Raw genomic sequence first — 22,970 nt, 5'->3', positions numbered from 1 at the left:
CTAAGTTTACAGATGGCTTGACATCTATTACAGAGCTGATTTTGAGGCGATTGGGTACTTGGAGAAAGAAAATGAAGGACAGGAATTTGGGGTTACGGTAATACGTTTGAGAGAGACAATACTGATATAATAAATTATTTCATTGAAGGTCGCGCACGGCGCAGCAAGCATCTTACGTGAGGCAGGAACAATCTCTGGACGGGGCACCATCTTGTCACTATCACTGCACCACTGTGTTCCCATGTTTAATAACATGCTTTAATTCTTATCATCATGAAACTGATATCAAGTATACATCTCAGTATTTAATTTATTCAGAGAGCTGTAATTTCATGAATGTAATGGATTCTGTGTCCTGTGGAGGAAGAGAAAGCTCGTTTAAGAAGCACGTAGTGATTCACACACATAGAGCACATAGAAGAATACATACTGTGGGGAACAGCCCGGACACAGACAGGTAGACAACATGGTTTCACCACACACACATTTATTATTCATATTTACAGTGCACAAACCCAGTGCCGCAGCACCAATCACCCCTTAAGTCCTTGGCAACACAACACAATGCCTTCTAGTCTCTGGTCCGCCTCCACTCCTCTCCTCTGAGCTCCGTCCTTCTTCCACCCGACTCTTGCCAATGACTGGAGGGAGGCGGCCCCTTTTATACACCCCGGATGGACTCCAGGTGCATCCTGAGGAGCTTCTGAAGCCACACCCCTGTGTGGCGGAAGCTCTGGCGGTGTATCCGGAAGTCCTCCGGGTGTCCCCAATCCTCTTCCCCCCAGCACTTCCGGGTGTGGCGGAAGTGCTGAGGTCCAGGGCTCCCAAGGCATCGGGGCGCCCCCTGGTGGTGACCACGGGCCCCTACAGGGTTGTACCCGTGGCTCCCAAAGCAACCATGGTGGGCGCCCCCTCATGTTCTGGATGAGGCACAAGCCCTCCTCCGGTCCTCCTGGGCATCCCGGCCGGGCATGAACCCCAACTGGGTACCACAATACAAAACAAAACATTTAACGTGCTACTTTAATTATGATGGTATTTGAAAAAACTAGTAAATTAAATGATTTTAAGATGAAGTTTATGATGTTCTACTTTAAAGATAAAATAAACTACGTGATTAAAGTGGAAATTTTGAGATTAAAGTTGACATTTCAAGCTTTTTTGCCACAGTGTGCGTATTTCTGTCTTTTCCCTGTATCCTAATAAGCTTCCATATGACTCTCAGATGGTGGGCTACAACTCACCTTTTCACAGCGACTTTGATATCTGACAATTTCTTTTTTATTTGGGGCACTGTGCGACTCCGACACTCTATGTCACTCGATGAACTTCCTTTTGTTGTTTATACCACTGTTTAAACCAACAAATAGTACGTTTTTCTTTGCCTCCACTTGGTATTCGCTGAAGTTCTTCTATTTTCCCCCATGACTTTGCCATTGTCTTTTCAGAAAACGCTTAGCTTAAGGGCTATTTATATTGATTTGTATATTCAAAGAGGCATAATTCTGGGAGGAGTTGGGGAGTGGCAGCAGGTGCGTGCACATGTGTTACCTTTCACACTGACTGGGATTTATGTTGCAGAAGAACATGGAAGTTGGCTTATGCATAGATTCATGCATCTGGATTTTCTTGTGCGTACGCACATTTCCGCTTTTGTCCGTACACCATATTTTAGTGTGAATTCTATGCACGGCATTATGCATGAAGCCCCAGGTTATTATCTGTGCACCACTCAACCAAGTGTCAACTCCACTGACCACTACAGTAGTGCTGTCAACAAACTTATTACAAGTGTGGCGGGTGCCGTGTCCCATGCCCGGCCAGGACGCCCATTCTACTTATGTTCCGGGTGAGCAGCCATGGGCTCCTCAGTACCTTCCCCAGGACGCTTGGTGGCAGCCTCCCTGGCTGACAATGGTGCCTCAGTTTCCCGCAGGGTTCCATGTGAGATGGAGTTCTTCACAATCCTGTGGGGATCTGGGGTGTCCGCGAGGGGGTGCTGCATGGATCCCGGATCCAACCTGGACAACTTTGCAGCCCCGCCTGGAGGTGCAATTAGCAACAGGTGATCAACCACCTGGAGCACTTCTGGGTGGGCTATAAAAAGGGCCAGCATCCACCACTCAGAGGCCAGAATTGGGAGGAAGAGGACAAGGTTGCCAAGGCGAAGTGTTGGTGCCAAGGTTAACAGTTGTGTTGTTTAAGTGCTTTTGGGACTGTGTTGTGGCTGGAGGGTTCACGGGGAAGACGTGCCCTCCAGCTGAAGAAAATAAAGTCTGTGTTTGGATTTTACACGTGCCTCTGTGTCAGTCAGTCTGTGCCGGGTCTGGCGCTATATAGTGCCTTTATCACCCAAGGAATGAATCTAAACACAGTAATGTGTAAAAAGGAAGAAGAGAATAGGGCTCAGATCTCAATGCTGAGGCACTCCAGTGTTCAGAATTATAGTGGAGGAAATGTAGCTTCTAACCCTAATGTTCTGGGGTCTGTTGGTGGTAAAGTCCATAATCCAAGTACAGAGTGTAAACTACCCAAACCAAAATTATTAAGTTTATTAACCAATTTATGGGGAGTTGTGATACTTAAAGCAGATATTACAGATGTGTCAGTGCTTTGTGCAGTGCAATCATGACATCTGTGCATCTGCCTGGAAAGCTGGTATTGGCTTGATGTGTGACAATATCACTTTTGAATCACTCAAGCAAAGTTTTTGCAACAAGAATGATGGTAGTGGATTTCAGTCCAGTGTAGAAATAGCTTGTTATAATGAGAGGTAAATATATTGTTAAACACTTCTGCTAGTTGATCTGCACATGTGTTCAGTGCATTACCCAAAGCCTAGGGACTGGCTGCTTTGTTAATGTCAGTTTTACATAAAACAGATTTCAACTAATGATGTTGAAAGTAAATTCCTTCTCTGGTGGTGCGATGTGAGTGACAGCTGTGATATTTTTGATTGTCAAAACAAGCAGAGAACTGATTTAGAACATCAGGAAACTAAGTGTCATTATTGGAGTTAATGGGGTTGTTGATTTAATTGATTTCCAAATACAGCAAGAGTTATTTTAAAATGTTTCATAATGCACTGTTTTTTATTTTTGCTTAACATCTCTGATGCCTTTTTGAGATTTCCCCTAGTAGCCTTATAACCCTGGATATCTCCATATTTAAATTCTGTATCATATGCCCATACTTGCTGTTCAGCAATGGCTTTTAATTGGGAAATTAAATTAATTTTTTTCTCTTTGCTGTAACACAATTTTAACATACAATGATATGAGATAAATCTAATGTTTATTCCTTTAGTTCTGCCTCCTGTGAAATTAGATCTGAGCTTTCAAACTACTCTTGCCATGCTGAAGTGGCTTCCTCTTACCACATTTGTCAGTCAGTTATTCTCCAACCCGCTATATCCTAACACAGGGTCATTGTCGTCTGCTGGAGCCAATCCCAGCCAGCACAGGGCGCAAGGCAGGAACAAACCCCGGGCAGGGCACCAACCCATCACAGACCACATTTGTACAATGTTTATAATTGATTTTGCCCTGCAGACCAGGGAATTGTAAACAATTCCTCCATTGTTTAATAAACTCAAATCAAAAATCTTAGAGTAAATTCCTAGCACTAGCAGAACCTGCCAGAAATGTGTTAAGTCATTCAGCTTTGGGCATGTCTCCATTTGAGTGTCTTTATGGGTTTCAACCTCATGTTTTGGATATTTTCTCCTGTTCCTCATCCATTCCCAGAGGTGCAGCTTATCTGTCGAACTTGTGGTCCACGTGCCATCTAGTTCATGGAAATCTGCTGAAGGCAGGAGCTTCTGCCAAATAGTTTGTGGACTGTAAGTGTAAAAGGTGCCTATCTTCAAGATCGAACAATAGGTGTGGCTAGCTACACAAGACATCTGCCTGAGGGTTCCAGTGTCGCTACTAGAAAGGAAGGTGAGAAGGCAGACTTGCAGTTCACTATAGTCACTGTGGTGTGTCGGTTAGAACACAGGAACTAATCCAACCATGGCAGGAACATTGCTTTAATGTTGAAATGCCAGAAATACACATGAGTTACAACAACTGTACAGGTAGGTTTAGGTAGGTGAGTGTGTGGTTCTAACGAGGCAAACAACAAAATAAATCATTTAGTACACATATGTATGCAAATGTTGTTTCACTATGCAATACAGAAAATGTCTGATAGATGGCACTATAGCTACACACTATCAACGTAAGGTATTTGCAATTACAACCTCAATGCGGCAACATAACAGGTTTATATCCATATTAATACACAACATCTCTTAAAGATTTAATGCAATACAGTATCCCAATAATCTACAGGCTAAGTCTATATTAAACAGAGTACAAACATCCTCTATTTTATAGAATGGTATTATTTACGGTAATAATAATAAACACTAAGTAATGTAAAATATTAACATGACTATTAATTCAGAACAATAAGTACATAACAACTTACATTTGGTCAACAAACACACAAACTTTAACTTTCTCTAGCAGCTCCAGTAGCTCCAGCTTTCACGTGGTACGTCTCTCAAACTCACATGCTCACTGCATACTCTGTGACTTTCACGTAACTGGGCCTCAGCACCTTAAAGACAGACAAGCCTTTTTTACAGTTGCAAACTAGAACATTTAATTGGCCCTTATATAATTATCCATAGGAGAGTTGGCAATGCATCCTACAGTATAGTCTGGCACTCCCAGCACATTTTAAGATACAATTGACTTTTCATGTCTCCAGACTGAAATCCATGCATTTAAGCCCTTATTACAGGAAAGAGATGCAATTTCCTCCTGTGCAAGTGAATGGTTTTGAGGAATTTGAAGTTTCCTTGGCAAAGTTTCCCACACTACAATGCACTTATTTGTGACATCATTAGAGTGATGGTTTAAAGGTTGTCCTTGGCAGTACTGGGTTATTCAAGTTTGTTGGATAACTCTTCATATGTTGTTTCCTATCATTCTGGAGATTAAAATAAAATTCAGATGCCCTGTTCAGACAATTTGATAATAATAATAGACTTAATTAGGTTAATCTGCAGAAAGAAAAGTTTTTAGAAGTAACTACTGTGGATGGTTTTTATGACCCCATTACTCTAGTGATTACAGCCCAGGAAAAGCTGAGAGATTCTGGAAGAGGTTACACTTAGTAAACTCTACAATACCATATTCAATGAGAAGTAAACATTTTAAATTGGTCTATTTGTTCTGCTATGTTCAGTTACCCTGTAATTACTTATATCATTGAATTAGTAGATCAGTATTTTTTGGTTGGAAGACATAAAGGTACGAAAGATTTTGTCTTGGCTGGAGAAACTTTTAATAGAACAAAAATTAGTGAAGTTTTAGCTTTGGTTTTATTTTAGAATATTTTTCCTCCTAATTATCCATGGATAGAGTTAGTAATGAAGTTTATTACAGATCTGCATGTAGGCTCTCCAACCTGCAGGGAAAAACCTGTGTGTTTTTTGGCAGAATTGGCACTCCAGCCACCATAAAAAAACTCACACTGTTCCATTCCATCTGAACTAGTGTGGTGCTGAGGTGTTAGCCATTGCATGGCTGCACTGGGGTTCTAATCTGGGATCCTGAGTTGGTTTGTCATGTGGTGGGTGCGGCAGTGTGCTGTATCAACGTGTGCTCCTAACCTCTCTCCCATCTGTCTACCTCCCTCCCATCGATATACAATGTTAGATCAATTTCCAAAAAGTTTCCAAAAAGCTCATTTTTTTTACTTTTATTTTATTATGATTGTTTATGTTAATAATTTAATTTTATTATTTGCTTAATTTTGTATTTTATGAAAACATTATTTTATTTCTTAATTATATAGTTATTGTGTGTATATTTTTGTTCTCTTAAATTCTATAAATTTTGTGTGTGGACCCCGTAAGATGTGGGGCAACCAATACCTTATGGCAAGGAAACACCTGGTCAAACTCCTGCCCCCCAAAAAGGCCTTTAAAGGCAGGCTGGGAGAGCAACTTGCTTGAGGTTCATTAAATGTGATTTGGAGGAGAGTTAAGTGTAAAAGAGTATTTTTTTTTTTTGTTTTTCTGTTTGGATTTCTGGTTTTGTGATTTTTTTTTCTGCTGTTGCTTCTAGATTTATATGGATTAAGGATTTGGCTTGTTTTCTTTGGGTTGACTTGTAGGTTTCTCCTTTTGCTTCTATTTTTAGCCTTGCCTGTTTTCTTGTTAAAAACTTTAGAGCAAATGCCACAGTTTTGTATTTTTTGACATGGCTGTGGATGTAGTATACATTATATATAGTATACATGATGACATGCTACCTTCTGTGTTTAGGTTTCCATGCTTTATAAAACAACTTCTTGTGCATTTAGTTATTCAAACTCTTTTTTAGGAAGTCAGGACTTTTCATGTGTTTATTTTTGACTTTGTTTTCTGATATGTGTGTTGGGCTTTGGTGATCAGTATTCTATTGGCTTACTGGCATTTGACCCTGATTTTGTTTTTTGATTTCATTTTCTCTTATGTATCCTGGTCTTTGTGAAGCTACCACTTTCTCTGCATCTTCAGTATGGTGTCAACACAGTTACATAGTCACAAACACTTTGTTACCTTGCTGTTGTTGTCTGAGGGTAGCCTTGTCTGCTAGGGTGTAGACTATCTCATCTAAAAAGAAGAGGTCTCCATTGTCCATGAAGTCAATCCATGTCCTTGCACAAAGAACAGCTCTGCCAAATGTTCTCCAGTGTCCCTTGTAGCTGCTCAACCTCTTGGATTTATAATATTAAAGCTGCTAATGTAAACAATTCATATTTTCTGAAATTTTAAACATTATTGGAAAAATGTACTTTAGACAATGACCTTTCTCGCCTTTAGAGATTACTACCTAATATTAAACATTATCTTTAAATTTGAATGAGTATCTGAAATATTAAAAAATATTTAATTACAATTAATTCATTTCTTAATCTGCAATGCAATGCAGAATATAAAGTATTTTACCAATAAGAAAAATGCAGAATTGCATTACAATACAAGATAATTTTATGAAGAAAATTGTTACTATTTGTATTTTCAATGAGTTGTCTTTTTTTAGGAGGATCTACTGAAACTTGAAAACTCAAATTGCATACTTCTGAATGAAGCAGTAAATACTTTTGAAGGGAGCACAGCATATTTTATGGGACTTGGAAAAAATGCAACTGAAGATCGCCTGTTCATCAGGGTAAACAAAACTCTTTTTAAAATTCCAACTGCTGATACTCATTATACCCTTAGGAAAGTATGTATGTGAATTTGCAGATTTAACAATTATGTGGGGGAAAACGCTGTTGCATTCAAAGCGTAAGGTTAGGGCATGATGTATTTTGAAAATTCAAGGAAATGGGGTTAAACTTACATTACTTTTAAAATCAGATTGTAGTAATGGGAAAGGATTTTTAGTCAAGTTTTGAACCTTTGGCAATGAATTTTTGCCTTAGTTTTCTTTTGAGAATTAATCTTTTATCTTTTTTGGCAATATATATTTGTCTGATATTATTGACTAGTCCTTTGCATGTCCCTGAAATTTTTTTTTATCACTTTCCCAAAATAAAATCTGGCTGATAATTTTCGCTAATCGGCATGCCAAATTGTCCTGTGCCCTGTTAAAGGGGAACAGGAGAAGTCAGGGATACCAATGGTGCCCAAGTCATTAATTGGATAATAAGGGAATTCTGGGGAGAGCCTCACGGTACTTTCTGAGTGTATTTCTGACTCCGAAGTACAGTGTAAATCTACTTTTTAACCATAGCCAATTGACTTTTAAGTGGAGAAGTGAATTGGAACAAATTCTGACATGCAAGATGAGGTATGAGGTGAAAGTGGAAAAGAGAGAATGCTGGAAAAAGTGAGTATCATTTCCTGCATGAGTATTGCATTTGTTAGATGGATATGCAACCTCAGAGGGAAGACAACAATTGTAATGAATCTCCTTAGTGCAATTAGGTGTCCAAAGGGCGGACAAGAAGTAAGAAAATTAAAAGAAGCAGGTTCAAACATATTTGAAAGAACAAGCAGCGATCAGAACCAGGAAGACTAAAAGGACCAGAAACACAGCCAAAGCAATAATAAAAAAGCAAGTCAAATAATTGTAAAAAGTTAAAAACATTAGAACTTTAAAACAGCCCAAAAAGTGTTTCTTACTTATTCACCTTTATTCTCCAAAGTAACAGTCCTCATAATGATTAAATCCATTACCATCACTTCCTTCCCTTTTGCTAGAGACTGTTGTTGATGGGTCCTTTGGGGTTCCCCATACCTGTCTACAACCTCAGAGTTGTGAAAGTTATCATCCAGCTCCTGTCACAATCTGAAATTGGTAGGGAACCTCAAATTCTGGGGTTGATGCCCCAGGACACTGTGCACTTCTACCCTTGGGCTTAAGTCCAGCTGTTCTACCTCTCTGATCTGGAGTCCTTTCTTGAACCATTTTGGGAGTGCACACCTAAAGGACATCTGGGCAAGACCAACCTATTCTTTACTACAATGCAGACTAGCCACCACCTCCTCGAGTTCAGCAACTTTAAGCTTGAGGTACTGGATCAGCTGGCGTCTCCCCCAGATGTAAGAATCCTGGAAGCTGACATTGCCAAATTCAGCTTCCAAAAAGTCCAACATCATACAGGACTTCCATTGTACTGACCTTATAAATAAAACTTATTTGGGTGACAGTTAAGCCCTTTTAAAATTAAGTATAAATGAATTAAAAGTTTAACAAACTACAGCTCCTTTTCAGCAATGACTGGCTGTCTCTAAGCCCCCGTATTTACTGCTTAAGATGCTCTCACTATTAGATGCTTTCTTCCCTTTGCTACTGACACACTTTAAACTGCCTGCTGAATGTGTTTTTTTCTATTACTAGACTTTGCCTCTTGACCTCTTCCTTTCTTTCTAATCCAGCACAACTATCAATAATATAACTGCCTTTCTTAAACATGCTCTTACCATTACCTTCCTCTTAGACTTGTACTTGAGTTAACTAGGATTACTTTACTTGTTTCTTTCCTTTAAAATCTACTTCCTTTTTTTACTACTAATAGAGATTAAGCTGGCTAATAATTCACTTATAATTCAGTGGCTAAGGCCACTTTTGGCTCACATGTGCAGTTAAGCTTGCACACTCAAAACATGCTATTGCTCATGAGTAGCCAGGGAAAAAGAGACATACTAGAGAAGAGTTTGTCCTAACCAAAAATATTTTTTTGAAATGCAAGAAATGTTTGTAAATCACCCCAGAGCTAGGATACAGACTGTGTTGTACTACCGTTTTTTATAGGTGGGCCTGATGATGCAATATGTCACTTGACCTTTCATAGCCTAACTAATAATGGGAATACCATCAGTAAACAATATGGCCATGGACATGTAAAGACAGTCAGAAAATGCTGTCAAATGTGCAAAAGACAACTCAGCATTGTGTCGCTGGAAAACTGATAAAATAAACAACTTATTTAAATATTAAATTTGTGCAAAAATGATACAAAATTAATTTCTTGACAGCAGTATTTGACTGCTAAAATGTGCAGAAAGGCAGTGATATTTGCTTTCTGTTCATCAGTTTGGTACATTTTGTTTATCTCTCCATGTGTTTATTCTTTGTACAGTCATGGCCAAAAGTTTTGAAAATGGCTAATATTAGTCTTCAAAAAGTTTGCTGCTTCATTGTTTTTAGATCTTTCTGTCAGATGTTTCTATGGTATAGTGAAGTATAATTACAAGCATTTCATAAGTTTCAAAGGCTTTTATTGACAGTTACATTAAGTTTATCCAAAGAGTCCATATTTGCAGTGTTGGACCTTGGTAAATTGCCCTGGCATGCTGTTAACAACTTTTGGGCCAAATCCTGACTAATGGCAGCCATTCATGCATAATCAATGCTTGGAGTTTGTCAGAATTTGTGGGTTTTTGTTTGTCCATCCCCCTTTTGAGGATTGACCACAAGTTTTCAATGGGATTAAGGTCTGGGGAGTTTCCTGACCATGCACCTAAAATTTTGATGTTTTGTTCCCCGAGGCTTATGATCCTTCACTTTTGCCTTATGGCATAGTGCTCCATGCTGGAAAGGTGTAGTTTGTCACCAAACTGTTCTTGGATGGTTGGGAGAAGTTACTTGAAGGATGTTTTGGTATCTTTCTTTATTCATGGCTGTGTTCTTAGGCAAAATTGTGAGTGTGCCCACTCCCTTGGCTTAGAAACAACCCCACACATGAATGGGTCTCAGGATGCTTTACTTTTGGCATGACACAGGACTGATGGTAGTGCTCACCTTTTCTTCTCCGGACAATCTTTTTTCAGGATGTCCCAAACAATTGGAAAGGGGATTCATCAGAGAAAAAGACTTTACCCCAATCCTCAGCAATCCAAACCTTGTACTTTTTGCAGAATATCAGTCTGTCCCTGATGTTTTCTTGCAGAGAAGTGACTTTTTTTCTGCCCTTCTTGACAACTGGCCATCCTCCAAAAGTTTTCGCCTCACTGGGCATGCAAATGCACTCACATCTACCTGCGTGCCCTCCACTGGTGGTGCTCCGATCCCATAGCTGAATCAACTTTAGGAGACGGTCCTGGTGCTTGCTGGAATTTCTTGGGTGCCCTGAAGCCTTCTTCACAACAACTGAACCTTTCAATTCTAACTCAATCAGCATGACAGAGTGATCTTCAGCTTTGTCCTTGTCAACACTCTCAACTGTGTTAACGAGAGGATCACTGAAATGATATCTGCAGGTCCTTTTGTGGCAGAGCTGAAATGCAGTGAAAATGTTTTTTTTGGGATTAAGTTAATTTTCATGGCAAAGAGGGACTTTGCAATTAATTGCAATTCATCTGATCACTTTTCATAACATTCTGGAGTATATGCAAATTGCCTTCATAAAAACTGAGGCAGCAAACTTTGTGAATATTAATATTTGTGTCATTCTCGAAACTTTTGGCCATGACTGTATGATATCCAGTTTTTAATGCTTTGACAATTTCTTTGGTATATTTAGGAGTATGGAAAGATTCCAGAATTCCCATATATCAGGCAATATTGGGGCTGGAAAGTGGAATTATAATTTTAATGAAGAAAAACAAATCAAGAACATATTCAATTCATGTCAAATTTTCTAAATCACCAGTCAAAAAAGAGACTTAATTTGACGTGATGTCGGATAATATGGAAAGAATGCATTTCATCCCAAAAGGTGCTCAAGAGTATGGCGAATAGAGGGGAAAGTGTTGGAGGCAACCTGCTAACCTGAGTAAACCTGGAAAATAGCAAATTAGTAGTGATGATGATGAGTACAAAACAAACATTGCAGTCATTTTGTTGACTTTTAAGATTTTATTATTAACACAGATAAGAAATGAATGCTTAACATATTGTATTTTTTAATGTTTAATAAAGGAGAAACTGCAAGAGATGATTACTTTGACAAATGTATCCACTGACCAGGAGAAACTTCATGAAATGAAAATTGCAGCAGTGAAGGAAATAGTAGTCTTTGCTCCATGCAAACTTCTCTGTGGTCAAAAAGAACTAATTGAAATGCCTGGAACAGATGAGTCTGACCCTCTTGCACTTCATGACATTGGAAACATACTAGATGAGGTAAATTGAAAAGTTATGATTTCCTGAGATAGAATAATAAAAGAATTATACAAGATTAAATACGCCTATCCTTTAATTTATGTTATTTATGTGTTGTGTTAAATTAAATTAAGCTTTGTATTTGACTGTATTCTTGTTTATAGCGGTGATGTAGAGATGAGACATTTCACATGTTGATCGGGACACACAATTAAGCGTTTTACTCTGCTCTTTACATGTGCAATCCTACTATTTTTAATATTGGCAGCAGTGCTACTAATGCTTTTATTAGATACTTCTACTGTATTTTACCCCATGACACTTAGGGGCACATGAGAGATGTAGCCAAAAAGAAGAACACTAAGGGCATTTATTTATAAAATTTTATTTATTTTAAAATAAAAAATATTTATTTATTTTATATTTACATATAAAACATGTAGCTCCAAATGCTTTTAAACACATTAAAGAAAAAATGCAATTCAAGTGGAAAAATGACAAAATATAAATAAATAACACAGAAGAATAATAAAAATTATAAAAAAATAGAAACATCCACAAACCAGTAACAGAAAAGGTTGAGTTGTTGTGCATGAATTACCCTCACTGATCACTTTATTAGGTACACCTGTTCAACTGCTTGTTAACACAAATATCTAATCAACCAATCACACGGCAGCAACTCAGTGCATTTAGGCATGTAGACACTGTCAAGACGAACATCAGAATGGGGAAGAAAGGTGATTTAAGTGACTTTGAAAGTGGTATGGTTGTTGGTGCCAGACAGACTGGTCTGTCAGTATTTCAGAAACTACTGATCTTATTTTTTCATGCATAGCCTTCTCTAGGGTTTACAGAAAATGGTCTGTAAAGGGAAAACTATCCACTGAGTAGCCGTTCTTTAGGTTAAAATGACTTGTTGATGTCAGACAGGTTCAAGCTGATAGAAAGGTAATATCAACTCAAATAACCACTCATTACAACCAATATATGCAGAAGAGCATCTCTGAATGGACAACCTGTCAAACCTTGGAGCAGATGGGTTACAGCAGGAAGAGACTACACCGGTCGCCACTCCTGTCAGCTAAGAACAGGCAACTGAGGCTACAATTCACACAGGCACTCCAATATTGGACAACAGAAGATTGGAAAAACGTTGCCTGGTCTGATGAGTCTCAATTTCTGCTGGGACATTCAGAAGGTTCGGTCAGAATTAGGCATCAACAAAATGAAAGCATAGATCCATTCTGCTTTGTTTCAGCAGTTCAGGCTGGTGGTGATTGTGTAATGGTATAAGGGATATTTTCTTGACACACATTGGGTCCCTTTATAGCATCACTTAAATCCCACAGTCTACCTGAATCTTGTTGCTGATCATGTCCAACCCTTTATGACAACCAACTTATGATGACTACTTCCAGCAAGATAATACACCATGTCACAAAGCTCAAATCATGTCAAACTGGTTTCTTGAACATTACAATGAGTTCACCATACTCAAATGGCCTCCACAGTCACCAGATGTCAATCCAATAGAGCACCTTTGGGATGTGGTGGAATGGAAGATTTACATCCTGGATGTGTAGCTGACAAATCTGCAGTAATTATGTGATGTTACTATATCAATATGGACCAAAATCACTGAAGAATGTTTCCAGCACCTTGAAGAATCTATACCACGATTGCTGAAGAATTACAGCAGTTCTGAAGGTAAATGGGGATCCAACGTGGTACTAGCAAGGTGTACCTAATAAAGTGGTCAGCGAATGTTAATCACTGTTAATTAAACTCCTTTTTTAATTTTGCAATGGTTATAACTGTAACTCTGAACACGCCAAGTAGGCCCATATAAACAAAAAAATGAGTTATTAAGGCAAAATAAAAATAAAGGAATGCAACATTTATGATACATGAGATAAAATGGGAAAGGCCAATGACACTCTTAGCCAACCTACACAGAAATAAGTTTCCTTATTATTTCTGCTCACTACAATGTTATCCAGGGTACTTGCAAGCTCAGACACTCAAACTCCTCACTCAGTCTCTAGAGAGCTTCCATTGAATATGCAAAGATCAGAAAATCTTTCTTCACCAACACATGCACCACAGCTGCTTAACCCCATGACCCTCTTCCAACTTTTAAGTATTAAAAACAGTGTAGGAGCAAGAACACACCCTTGATGAACACCAGAATCAACTTGGAAAAATGCAGAGGTTCTGCCTCCACTCTGCACAGCACTCACAGTACCAGTGTACAGGCCGGCCATGACATCTAGCAACTTTGGGGGTCCCCATGAAGACTCAGGATGCCCCACAGGGTAGCTTAATCAACTGAGTCAAACGCTTTTCGAGAGTGAAAAGAAACTCTGCCGATTTTTGCATTTGCACTCCATAAGTAACCTCAGTGCCAGGATATGGTTGATGGTAGACTTCTTAGGTGTAAAACCAGACAGCTCTGTCGCTGGTAGGTGAGCAAGTGATAACAGATCTTATTAAGGATGACCTTAGAAAGGCAATCACCTTTCCCTTTCCAGATAGGGATGACAAGTCCCATTTTCCAGTCGCTTGCAATGCAAGGAGGGCAGCCTTACCACCAGCCTGATGAAATTTACCCTAGATACACTAGATCCCTGCAACCATCCCTACCCTCAGCTGGTTCACCACCTGTGCAATTTCAGTGAGATTGGGTGGTTCATAGCTAATTGGAGGATCAGTCTCAAGAACCGTGGACCCAGAGATGTCCAATGTACTAGCCAGAGGATCATCTTTAAACATCTGCTCAAAGTAGCCAGCTCAGTGGGCCACAACTTCAGAGTCATCCGTAAGGACCGTTCCATCACTCGCCATGACTGTGACTCTCTAAGGAGCAGAATCCATAAAATCGAAAACTTCCAAGGAGGTGAATACTTTTTTTAGGCACTGTATATCTATAGTATATAAAACTTTCAAACAAAAAAGCTGGTATTTTTAGGCATTTAGAAGCTGAAAAGATGCTTTTAGTGTTTAATTATCAATTTGATAATTACGTAACACATCTGAAGATAAAATGACTTTTACTTTTGTATTTTTGAAATAGGTGAATGGTACCTTACTTTTGTCAGACTCTTCCTTCAATATTGGAGAAGCTGATGTAAAGACAATTCTTCGAGACAGTAAATTCCTTCACAACTTTGTAAAATCTCCAGAAGAATACATGTTGATGTTCATTACTTATCCGGAGCAGGTTTTCATTTTCCATTTATATTAAAACTTTATTTTGAGTTACTTTAAAATTAGGATATTTAAATAGGCTGAATTATTTTTTTTCTTTTGTCAGTATATCTTGAACTTAGTTAGAAAGCTAAATTAAAAAGGTTAACTCCTAATTGTACAAATAAAATAGATGTATCACTGGAAAATTCGATATGAGACATAGGGAAAGGAGAAGATCAGGACAATTTAATTTATCTAATGCACACCTTAGAAGTAAGTTGCTTTGAGATATTTCTATGAGTTAAGGATATAACTATGAGGTGCATTTGTAAATATTTGTTTGGTTTTAATTAAGGACATTTGAAATACTTTATAATTGTATAGAATAATCTTTTTATAATAAACTAATTTTATAGTGTATCAGTTGAGATGTATTCACCTTATTGAACAGTACTGTATACTGTATATATTTAATACATATATTATATATTTTTGATATATTTAAAGAGAAATAATGTACAAATATCAATCTTGTGCAACAAGTAAAATGTAAAATCAGAATCAAATTCATGTAAGATGTACTGTATGATTTGTCAGGATTTCCAGTGAATTTGACAGGAGTTTCTAATTTTATGTATTTATTTTATGTATTGTCACAAGATTGGTTCCTTTATTGCTACAGTTACTGCAAATTTTGGCAACAACTTTTTTTTTCATTATTATTACTATTAAAGGGAGAATTTTCCAGTTCTTGTTAGTGGAACATATAATTTCATTTATAGTTATAAAATATACATTTATAAATATAAAATTATAAATGCCATATAAACTAAGTGATGTTTTATTGATTTTGTAGAAGAAAAATTCACAATATACAAAGGAAGACAAAATTATGGACATGGAATTTGTTAAAGAAGAGCCAATAAAAAAGGAAGGAGAAATTCAATGTCTTGAAAGGCTTCTTGAGGTCTGATCTTTGCAAAGTTGTCATGTATTATACATTAAATTTCACCTACACAAAGAGATGATGTTACATTCTTTGCTAGCATACCTATACTTTGTGAAGTAAGGCTATAAGATCTTTTTCAAATATGCACGTGTAACATAGTTTGTTTAGGTACCATTAACTATTTATTCAATAGATTATTTATCCAGATACTTTATCTCTTACTTCTTGAAGCAGCTGAGTGTCGAGGTTTTGAAAAACTCCACAGGTATATCACTAGTCCTGGGTGATTTTTCATGTTGAAACCATTTAGTGCTGCAGTCAATTCATCCTCAGTGAGGCAGCCTTTTAGAAGGTCCTTCTTCTAAGTAGGTACCTGTGGCTATTCTTTAAGTAAACACATTGCCTCCAAAGAATCATTGGTGATTTAAGCAGAACGTCTTGTCCTTTATCATTCTTTGCACATTAAAAAAAATATCTTTCCTATTTTTCTTTCTAATCCATAAAAGAACTGAGTGAGCACATCCATCTGAGAAAGTGTTTGTGTTCTAGAGCAGAGTGCACCATGGACTCTCCTGTCAATTAGGCCCATCAGAAATTGCCTTTTTATTTTCAATGTCTCATAAATGCAACCCAGTCAAACACTGTAGTCAGTTGTGTAGAAAATAGTTGAATGTCTCTTTTCAACTCTCTTTGTGGTCTGTTTAGTATATTGTTTTCACTGTACTTCTACTTCTGTTTTAGAAATGTCCCACTATTGTTATAGTGAAAAAAGGCTCAGTTTCACTTGTCTTCATTGGCTCCAGAAGTAATCAAAGCATTTAATGAGCTGGGAGTACTTCAGTGGTCTGGTGTTAAAGTGGTAATAGACAAAGAAACTTGAAGAGAGGCAAGCCTGTGATCAAAAAAGCCAATTGGATGAATATAGTAGTTAGCTTTAAGATTTCTTTGATTTTTTAGAACATAAAACCTGTCGAGCCTTACATTAGAGGGTAGCCCTGCAGAGCCCATCACTCACATGTACTGCCTGGCACCAGGATACAAAGCCCTCCAAATGTTAGTGAAATTATTTTTTGTAACAGTAGACAAAAGCTCTTTAACTGATTCAAAGTATGGATCCAGCTCATTCCAATTTAACCAGGTGTTCTCTGTACAGTTAAAATCTCAAAAACAAACATCAGCTCCTTATCTTTACACTGCAGAAGTGCATAATTTAACAGAAAAAAACTGAGCCTTTCCCTTCATGTGTTAGGGGCATAAACATTTACAAAGATCTGCCTTTAGTATCCTTCCATTAATAGTTTCAGTAAAGCTCAATTAATCTGGAGCAAAACACTTTGAAGTGTACAGTGTACCAAACAGCAACCTCATCACTGACATTGGAGTCAGGCCTTTTCTTCGCACTCTCTGTGCCATTCTGACTGACTGAATTTGTCAGTGAGTGTTACTTAGAAAAAAGAAAAAAAAAAGGTAATTATTTTTCTACAGTATGCACTCAAATAATAAGACATGCACTCATTAATGCCTAAAATTCACTAAAAAACAGAAAAGAGAAGCAATCAATAAACATTATTTTGCTAGAAATACAAAAAAATGCTAATCTGTACATTATCATGACTGCAATTTTAGAGAACATTTTGCTTTCTAATAATGTTAACATTTGTGTCACATCATCCAGGCATGTGCTCACCACTTCCTAAAAAATATATTTTTACTAAAATATTATTAAATAAACCAATTATGAAAAATACTTTTGTGACATAAAATTGAACACACTTAAACATGAATGAGTATTTGAATTGTACACCCCACTCCCACTGTTACATTTATATTTATGTTCACAATTGAAGTATCTCTGGATTATTTGCTTGCAGTATATAAAACTGCATGGATGAATTAATCTGCTTGTTGAAGCATCTCAGATATGCATGGGTACAAGGTATTCAGTATTCTTTTCCTGATAATATTCTCACTTGTTTTACCTTTAACTTTTAATCATTAAGTGTACTGTACTCTTCTTTCAGTACACATTGCATTGTTGGTATAACATGAAGCACAATGTTAGGCAATGAATAAGCAGTTCCTGTGCTGGACTTGTTACCAGTGAATGAAGGAGGGAGGCAGATCTTCAGTTTCAGTTCTTGTTCATGTCTAAGTATATTTGTATCCTGCTTTATTTCATACTGTTTTTTCTGAAAGTGGTATATTTAACAATATTTTAGTAAAGATAAATGTGTTTGAGATGTTGTGAGCATACAACTGAATGACTTATCATGTGGATTGTGTGACACGATTAATATGAGATTTTTTTTTCATGGGAATTTTTGATTTTGTTTGCTGTTCTCCAGTGTTGCTCATCATAGATTTTATAATCTCTATAATCTCTGAATGAAAACAAGAGATTCAATTTTTTCCTTGCTCATTGCTACAAATTATATGGGGTAAATAACAGATTAAAAATTTAATTTTTGGATGAAGTAATTCCTTAAACAACTGTGTAAATCTGTGATGAAATGCATTTCTATTAATATTTCTCATATTTTTCCAGGTTATGGTAATGCATTTTACCAAAGTGTTGCTGTAGTTATTTATTTTTAATTTTACAGAAACAACTTCCAGAGAATGTGAAAAAAAATGTAAACTCCTCAGTGATTTTGCCAGTTTTTCATTGTTCACTTCTTATGCAAGAGGTAACTAAAAATTATTAAAGGTTATCATTTCTATATACAGTGGAACCTCGGTTAATGAATGTCTCGGTACACGTACAAATCGGTTTACGAGGAAAAAGTTCGCCAAACTTTTGCCTCGGTTCACAACCACACACTCGGTATACGAACAAGCCAGTTTCCCTTTCGGTTTGTACATGTTCAGTCTCTCCCTGTGCATTTCCTGTGCAGCGAGCAAGAGAGAGAGAGCGAGAGAGCGCGACACACACACAGGCAGCGGGAGAGAGAGAGCCGCGCACACACACAGGCAGTGCGAGAGAGAGAGCCGTGCACACACACAGGTAGTGCGAGAGAGACAGACACACGCACACAGGCAGCGCAAGCGCGAGAGAGGGCTGGACGCATAAGGTAGGAAGGCAGTTAAAGAATGCACTGGGCTTGATTTTGTTTTCACTTCTGCTTACAGCGATCGGTTCGTAGCGTGCATTGTTGCAATGTTACTTTTCTTGGTGGTTTATTAAATTACGGATTTTTTCAAATGTTAATTTTTTCCCTGTGCTTAAAGTTCATTAAAAAAAAGTGTTTTAGCCAGCGGTTGGTAGCGCAAACTATTGCAGTGTTAGTTTCCTCTGTTGTTCAAGGTTTTCTCAGTGTTATTCAATGTTTTTACATTTAGTTTACTATTACACTGTGCATTCTATGGTTTAATTAACTATATTTGTGCTTAAAAACTTAAAAAATATATATATTTACATACAGTTTGTATGGTCTGGAACGAATTAATTGTATTTACATACAATCCTATGGGGGAAATTGCTTCGGTTCACGGCCAAATCAGTTTACGACCAGAGTTTTGGAACGAATTATGGTCATGAACCAAGGTTCCACTGTACATATTTATAATTAAATTGTCAAGATCCTTTTAGTACAAATTGTTTTTTCTTCAATGTACAACATATTAAATAAAAAAAAATCAAATGCAGTAATTTCTGCATTAAAAACAGAAAAAAATAATCTGGTATGTAATTTACAATATATTCATACATTGGACAAGGACAGGAGGTAACAGTGAAGTCTAAATGCAGTCGTTTATCCACACTTTAAATTTACATCCATCCATCCATCCATTTTCCAACCCGCTGAATCCGAACGCAGGGTCACGGGGGTCTGCTGGAGCCAATCCCAGCCAACACAGGGCACAAGGCAGGGAACCAATCCTGGGCAGGGTGCCAACCCACCGCAGGACACACACAAACACACCCACACACCAAACACACACTAGGGCCAATTTAGAATCACCAATCCACCTAACACATGTTTGTAAATACCCGGGAATACCTGGAGAAGACGACTGTAAAGCAGCCCATGAGCAGTAGAGAAGAGTGGCACAGACACTGCATTAGAAGAGCACTTTGATTGGATGTTTCTCCCACCTGCTTCAGCCTATTGATTCAGATGTTTCACCACCAGTGAGCCTCAGATTGGTCCCTGAATATGAGTCAGTTCACAGAGAGCCTGGGGAATAGTACAATCGTGGCCAAAAGTTTTGAGAATGACACAAATATTAATTTTCACAAAGTTTCCTGCCTCAGTTTTTATGATGGCAATTGGCATATACTCCAGAATGTTATGAAGAGTGATTAGATGAATTGCAAGGTCCCTCTTTGCCATGTAAATGAATTTAATCCCAAAAAACATATTTCCACTGCATTTCATCCCTGCCACAAAAGGACCTGCTGATATCATTTCAGTGATCCTCTCGTTAACACAGGTGAGAGTGTTGACGAGGAGAAGGCTGGAGATCACTCTGTCATGCTAATTGAGTTAGAATAAAGAGGTTCAATTGTTGTGAAGAAGGCTTCAGTGAGCCCAAGAAAGTCCAGCAAGCACCAGGACCATCTCCTAAAGTTGATTCAGCTGTGGGATTGGGGCACCGCCAGTGGAGAGCTTGCTCAGCAATGGCAGCAGGCAGGTGTGAGTGCATCTGCACGCACAGTGAGGCAAAGACTTTTGGAGGATGGCCTGGTTTCAAGAAGGCCAGCAAAGAAGCCACTTTTGTCCAAAAAAACATCAGGGACAGACTGACATCCTGCAAAAGGTACAGGGATTGGACTGCTGATGACTGGGGTAAAGTCATTTTCTCTGATGAATCCCCTTTCTGATTGTTTGGGGGATCCAGAAAAAAGTTTGTCCGGAGAAGTAAAGGTGAGTGCTACCATCAGTCCTGTGTCATGCCGAAGGTAAACCATCCTGAGACCATTCATGTGTGGGGTTGTTTCTCAGCCAAGGGAGTGGGCTCACTCACAATTTTGCATAAGAACAAAGCCATGAATAAAGAATGGTACCAAAACATCCTCCAAGAGCAACTTCTCCCAACCATCCAACAACAGTTTGGTGACAAACAATGCCTTTTCCAGCACGGTGGAGCACTGTGCCATAAGTCAAAACTAAATGGCTCGGAGAACAAAACATCGAAATTTTGGGTCCATGGCCAGGAAACTCCCCAGACCTTAATCCCATTGAGAACTTGTGGTCGATCCTCAAGAGGCAGGCGGACAAACAAAAACCCACAAACTCTGACAAACTCCAAGCATTGATTATGCAAGGATGGGCTGCCATCAGTCAGGATGTGGCCCAGAATTTGATTGACAGCATGCCAGGGTGAATTGCAGAGGTCTTGAATAAGAAGGGCCAACACTGTAAATACTAAGTCTTTGCATAAACTTACTGTAATTGTCAATAAAAGCCTTTGAAACTTATGAAATGCTTGTAATTATACTTCAGTATACCATAGAAACATCTGACAAAAAGATCTAAAAACACTGAAGCAGCAATCTTTGTGAAAACCAATACCTTGTGTCATTCTCAAAACATTTGGTCATGACTGTATAGCATACGAGTTGCCTAGGTGATGAGGTGCTGATCGGCATGTATGGAAAGAGAAAGGGGCAAGCAGCTCGGAGCGTGTCACACTGCTGAAGACCAGAACGTCGTGGTAGGCGGAAACAAGACAGTTAAGAGGTTAATTTCATTCCTCCATCTCTTGCACACACACGCATGCAAGCACAAGCGAAAGAATGCAATTTTGAACTAACTGATACTACCTTTGTTGTTGCTCATTGACAGATACTTCGGAGGACAGAGTAGAAAAAAAAGAGGACAAAGGAAGGCGCATTGAAAGTTTCACTCAGGAAGTTTCATGATAGCGGAAAGGCTGGATGTGGGCAATTGGGTTAGTGGTCTCCCATCCCCACCAATCGCGCAGAAATCAGATATAGGAATGATGAGATTGCAGGGTTCCCTTTGCAGTTTCGAGCACACTGACAAACCATGAACTTTCGGTACATAACCATTTATTACTGATAGTTACACCTCAATAACAAAAAAGTGTCGGTGTGCCATGCAAAAGCCAGGCATTTCCCAGGTTTTTAATTTTGCCTGCAGACAGAGGACATGAGGTCAAAAAGGAGTCTGAATATCAGTAAATCAACTAATTATTTACCTCCCTAGTATACATTAAATTAAGGTTAATTGTCATCTTGTTATTAGTTGGAGTACTGGATTGTTAGTTTCAATATTCCAATTTACATTCTTCTTTACAGCATGATACCACTGAAATTGTAAGAGAATTTGAAAGTAATCTTGAGCATACTGGAGTATATAAAGTAATGGAAACACTTGATCAATTTGGATTTATCAATCTGAAGCCAAAGATAGAAGAAGTAAGTTTGGATTGTGTTCCTTGTAATATTTTATAATTCACATTTTTTTTGGAAAAACTATTTAAGTACACCATAGAACATGGTTAAATGAGAGATTTTCCTTAAATTGAAAAATGCAGTCCTAGTAATCTGGTTAATGTGGGATTTAAAGTTTAGTTCAGATTGTGAAGAGCAGTGAACAGTGGTTTTCAGTGAAATCTACACCATAATTAACAATACTGAAAACAACAGGATTTTTACAGAATTAGGCATTTATGTTCCCTTTCCCCCAGTCTGTTAGCTTGGTAGGTAATAGTGTTAGACACATTGAATAGAGAAGATAGTGGAATACAGGCAAAGACAGGAACAGGATCCACAAGTTTCAGGGTTGGCAGTTGTTATTTGTAATATTAATATAAAAATGGCAATAAAGGATTCTCAAATTAATTGAATAATGGAAATTCTAATCCATACAATGTAAACATTGAACATAATTGTTTGTCAATTTGATTTATTATTTTGAGTGTTAATGTTTTCCCCTTGGTTCTGCATGAATTAGAACTACTCAAGGTCTACATTTATCACTGTTTAAATTGGGTGATATCCCCAAATCTGCTGAACTAATTTTATGTGGGAGATTCTAAAATATATATCAAAATAAATACAGTAGTACACTCAAATATTGTTGTGTGCCTGTTATATCTTCAAGTTTTAATTAATGCCATTATCTGGATACTGAAGCTATGTTTGCAAACATACAATTTTCATTGCCAAGAAAATCTAGAATAACATTCATCAATTGGCTTAATCTAATTCAGGGTCACAATGAGGCCAGGGTCCATCTTGGCAGTATTTGGTGTAAAGCAGGAAT

The 22,970-nt window shown here is 37.9% G+C and overlaps 1 protein-coding gene across 3 annotated transcripts in view; it reads left to right on the top strand.

Annotated features, from left to right (window-relative positions):
- The window catches only part of LOC114652763 (uncharacterized), a 363,527-nt gene that overhangs the window by 99,160 nt on the left and 241,397 nt on the right, over positions 1-22,970 (top strand). For all 3 annotated transcript variants that reach the window (XM_051927768.1, XM_051927767.1, XM_051927766.1), the window contains 6 exons: positions 7,083-7,211; positions 11,412-11,615; positions 14,671-14,817; positions 15,643-15,753; positions 18,339-18,422; positions 22,001-22,120. In XM_051927768.1, coding sequence (XP_051783728.1) covers positions 7,083-7,211; positions 11,412-11,615; positions 14,671-14,817; positions 15,643-15,753; positions 18,339-18,422; positions 22,001-22,120 — 795 coding nt within the window. The remainder of the gene's footprint in view (positions 1-7,082; positions 7,212-11,411; positions 11,616-14,670; positions 14,818-15,642; positions 15,754-18,338; positions 18,423-22,000; positions 22,121-22,970) is intronic.

Source organism: Erpetoichthys calabaricus, chromosome 5 (genome assembly GCF_900747795.2).
Source record: "Erpetoichthys calabaricus chromosome 5, fErpCal1.3, whole genome shotgun sequence".
Classification (NCBI taxonomy): Eukaryota; Metazoa; Chordata; class Cladistia; order Polypteriformes; family Polypteridae; genus Erpetoichthys; species Erpetoichthys calabaricus.
Note: the sequence above shows the minus strand (reverse complement) of the source record. Positions and strands in the feature narration are given on the sequence as shown.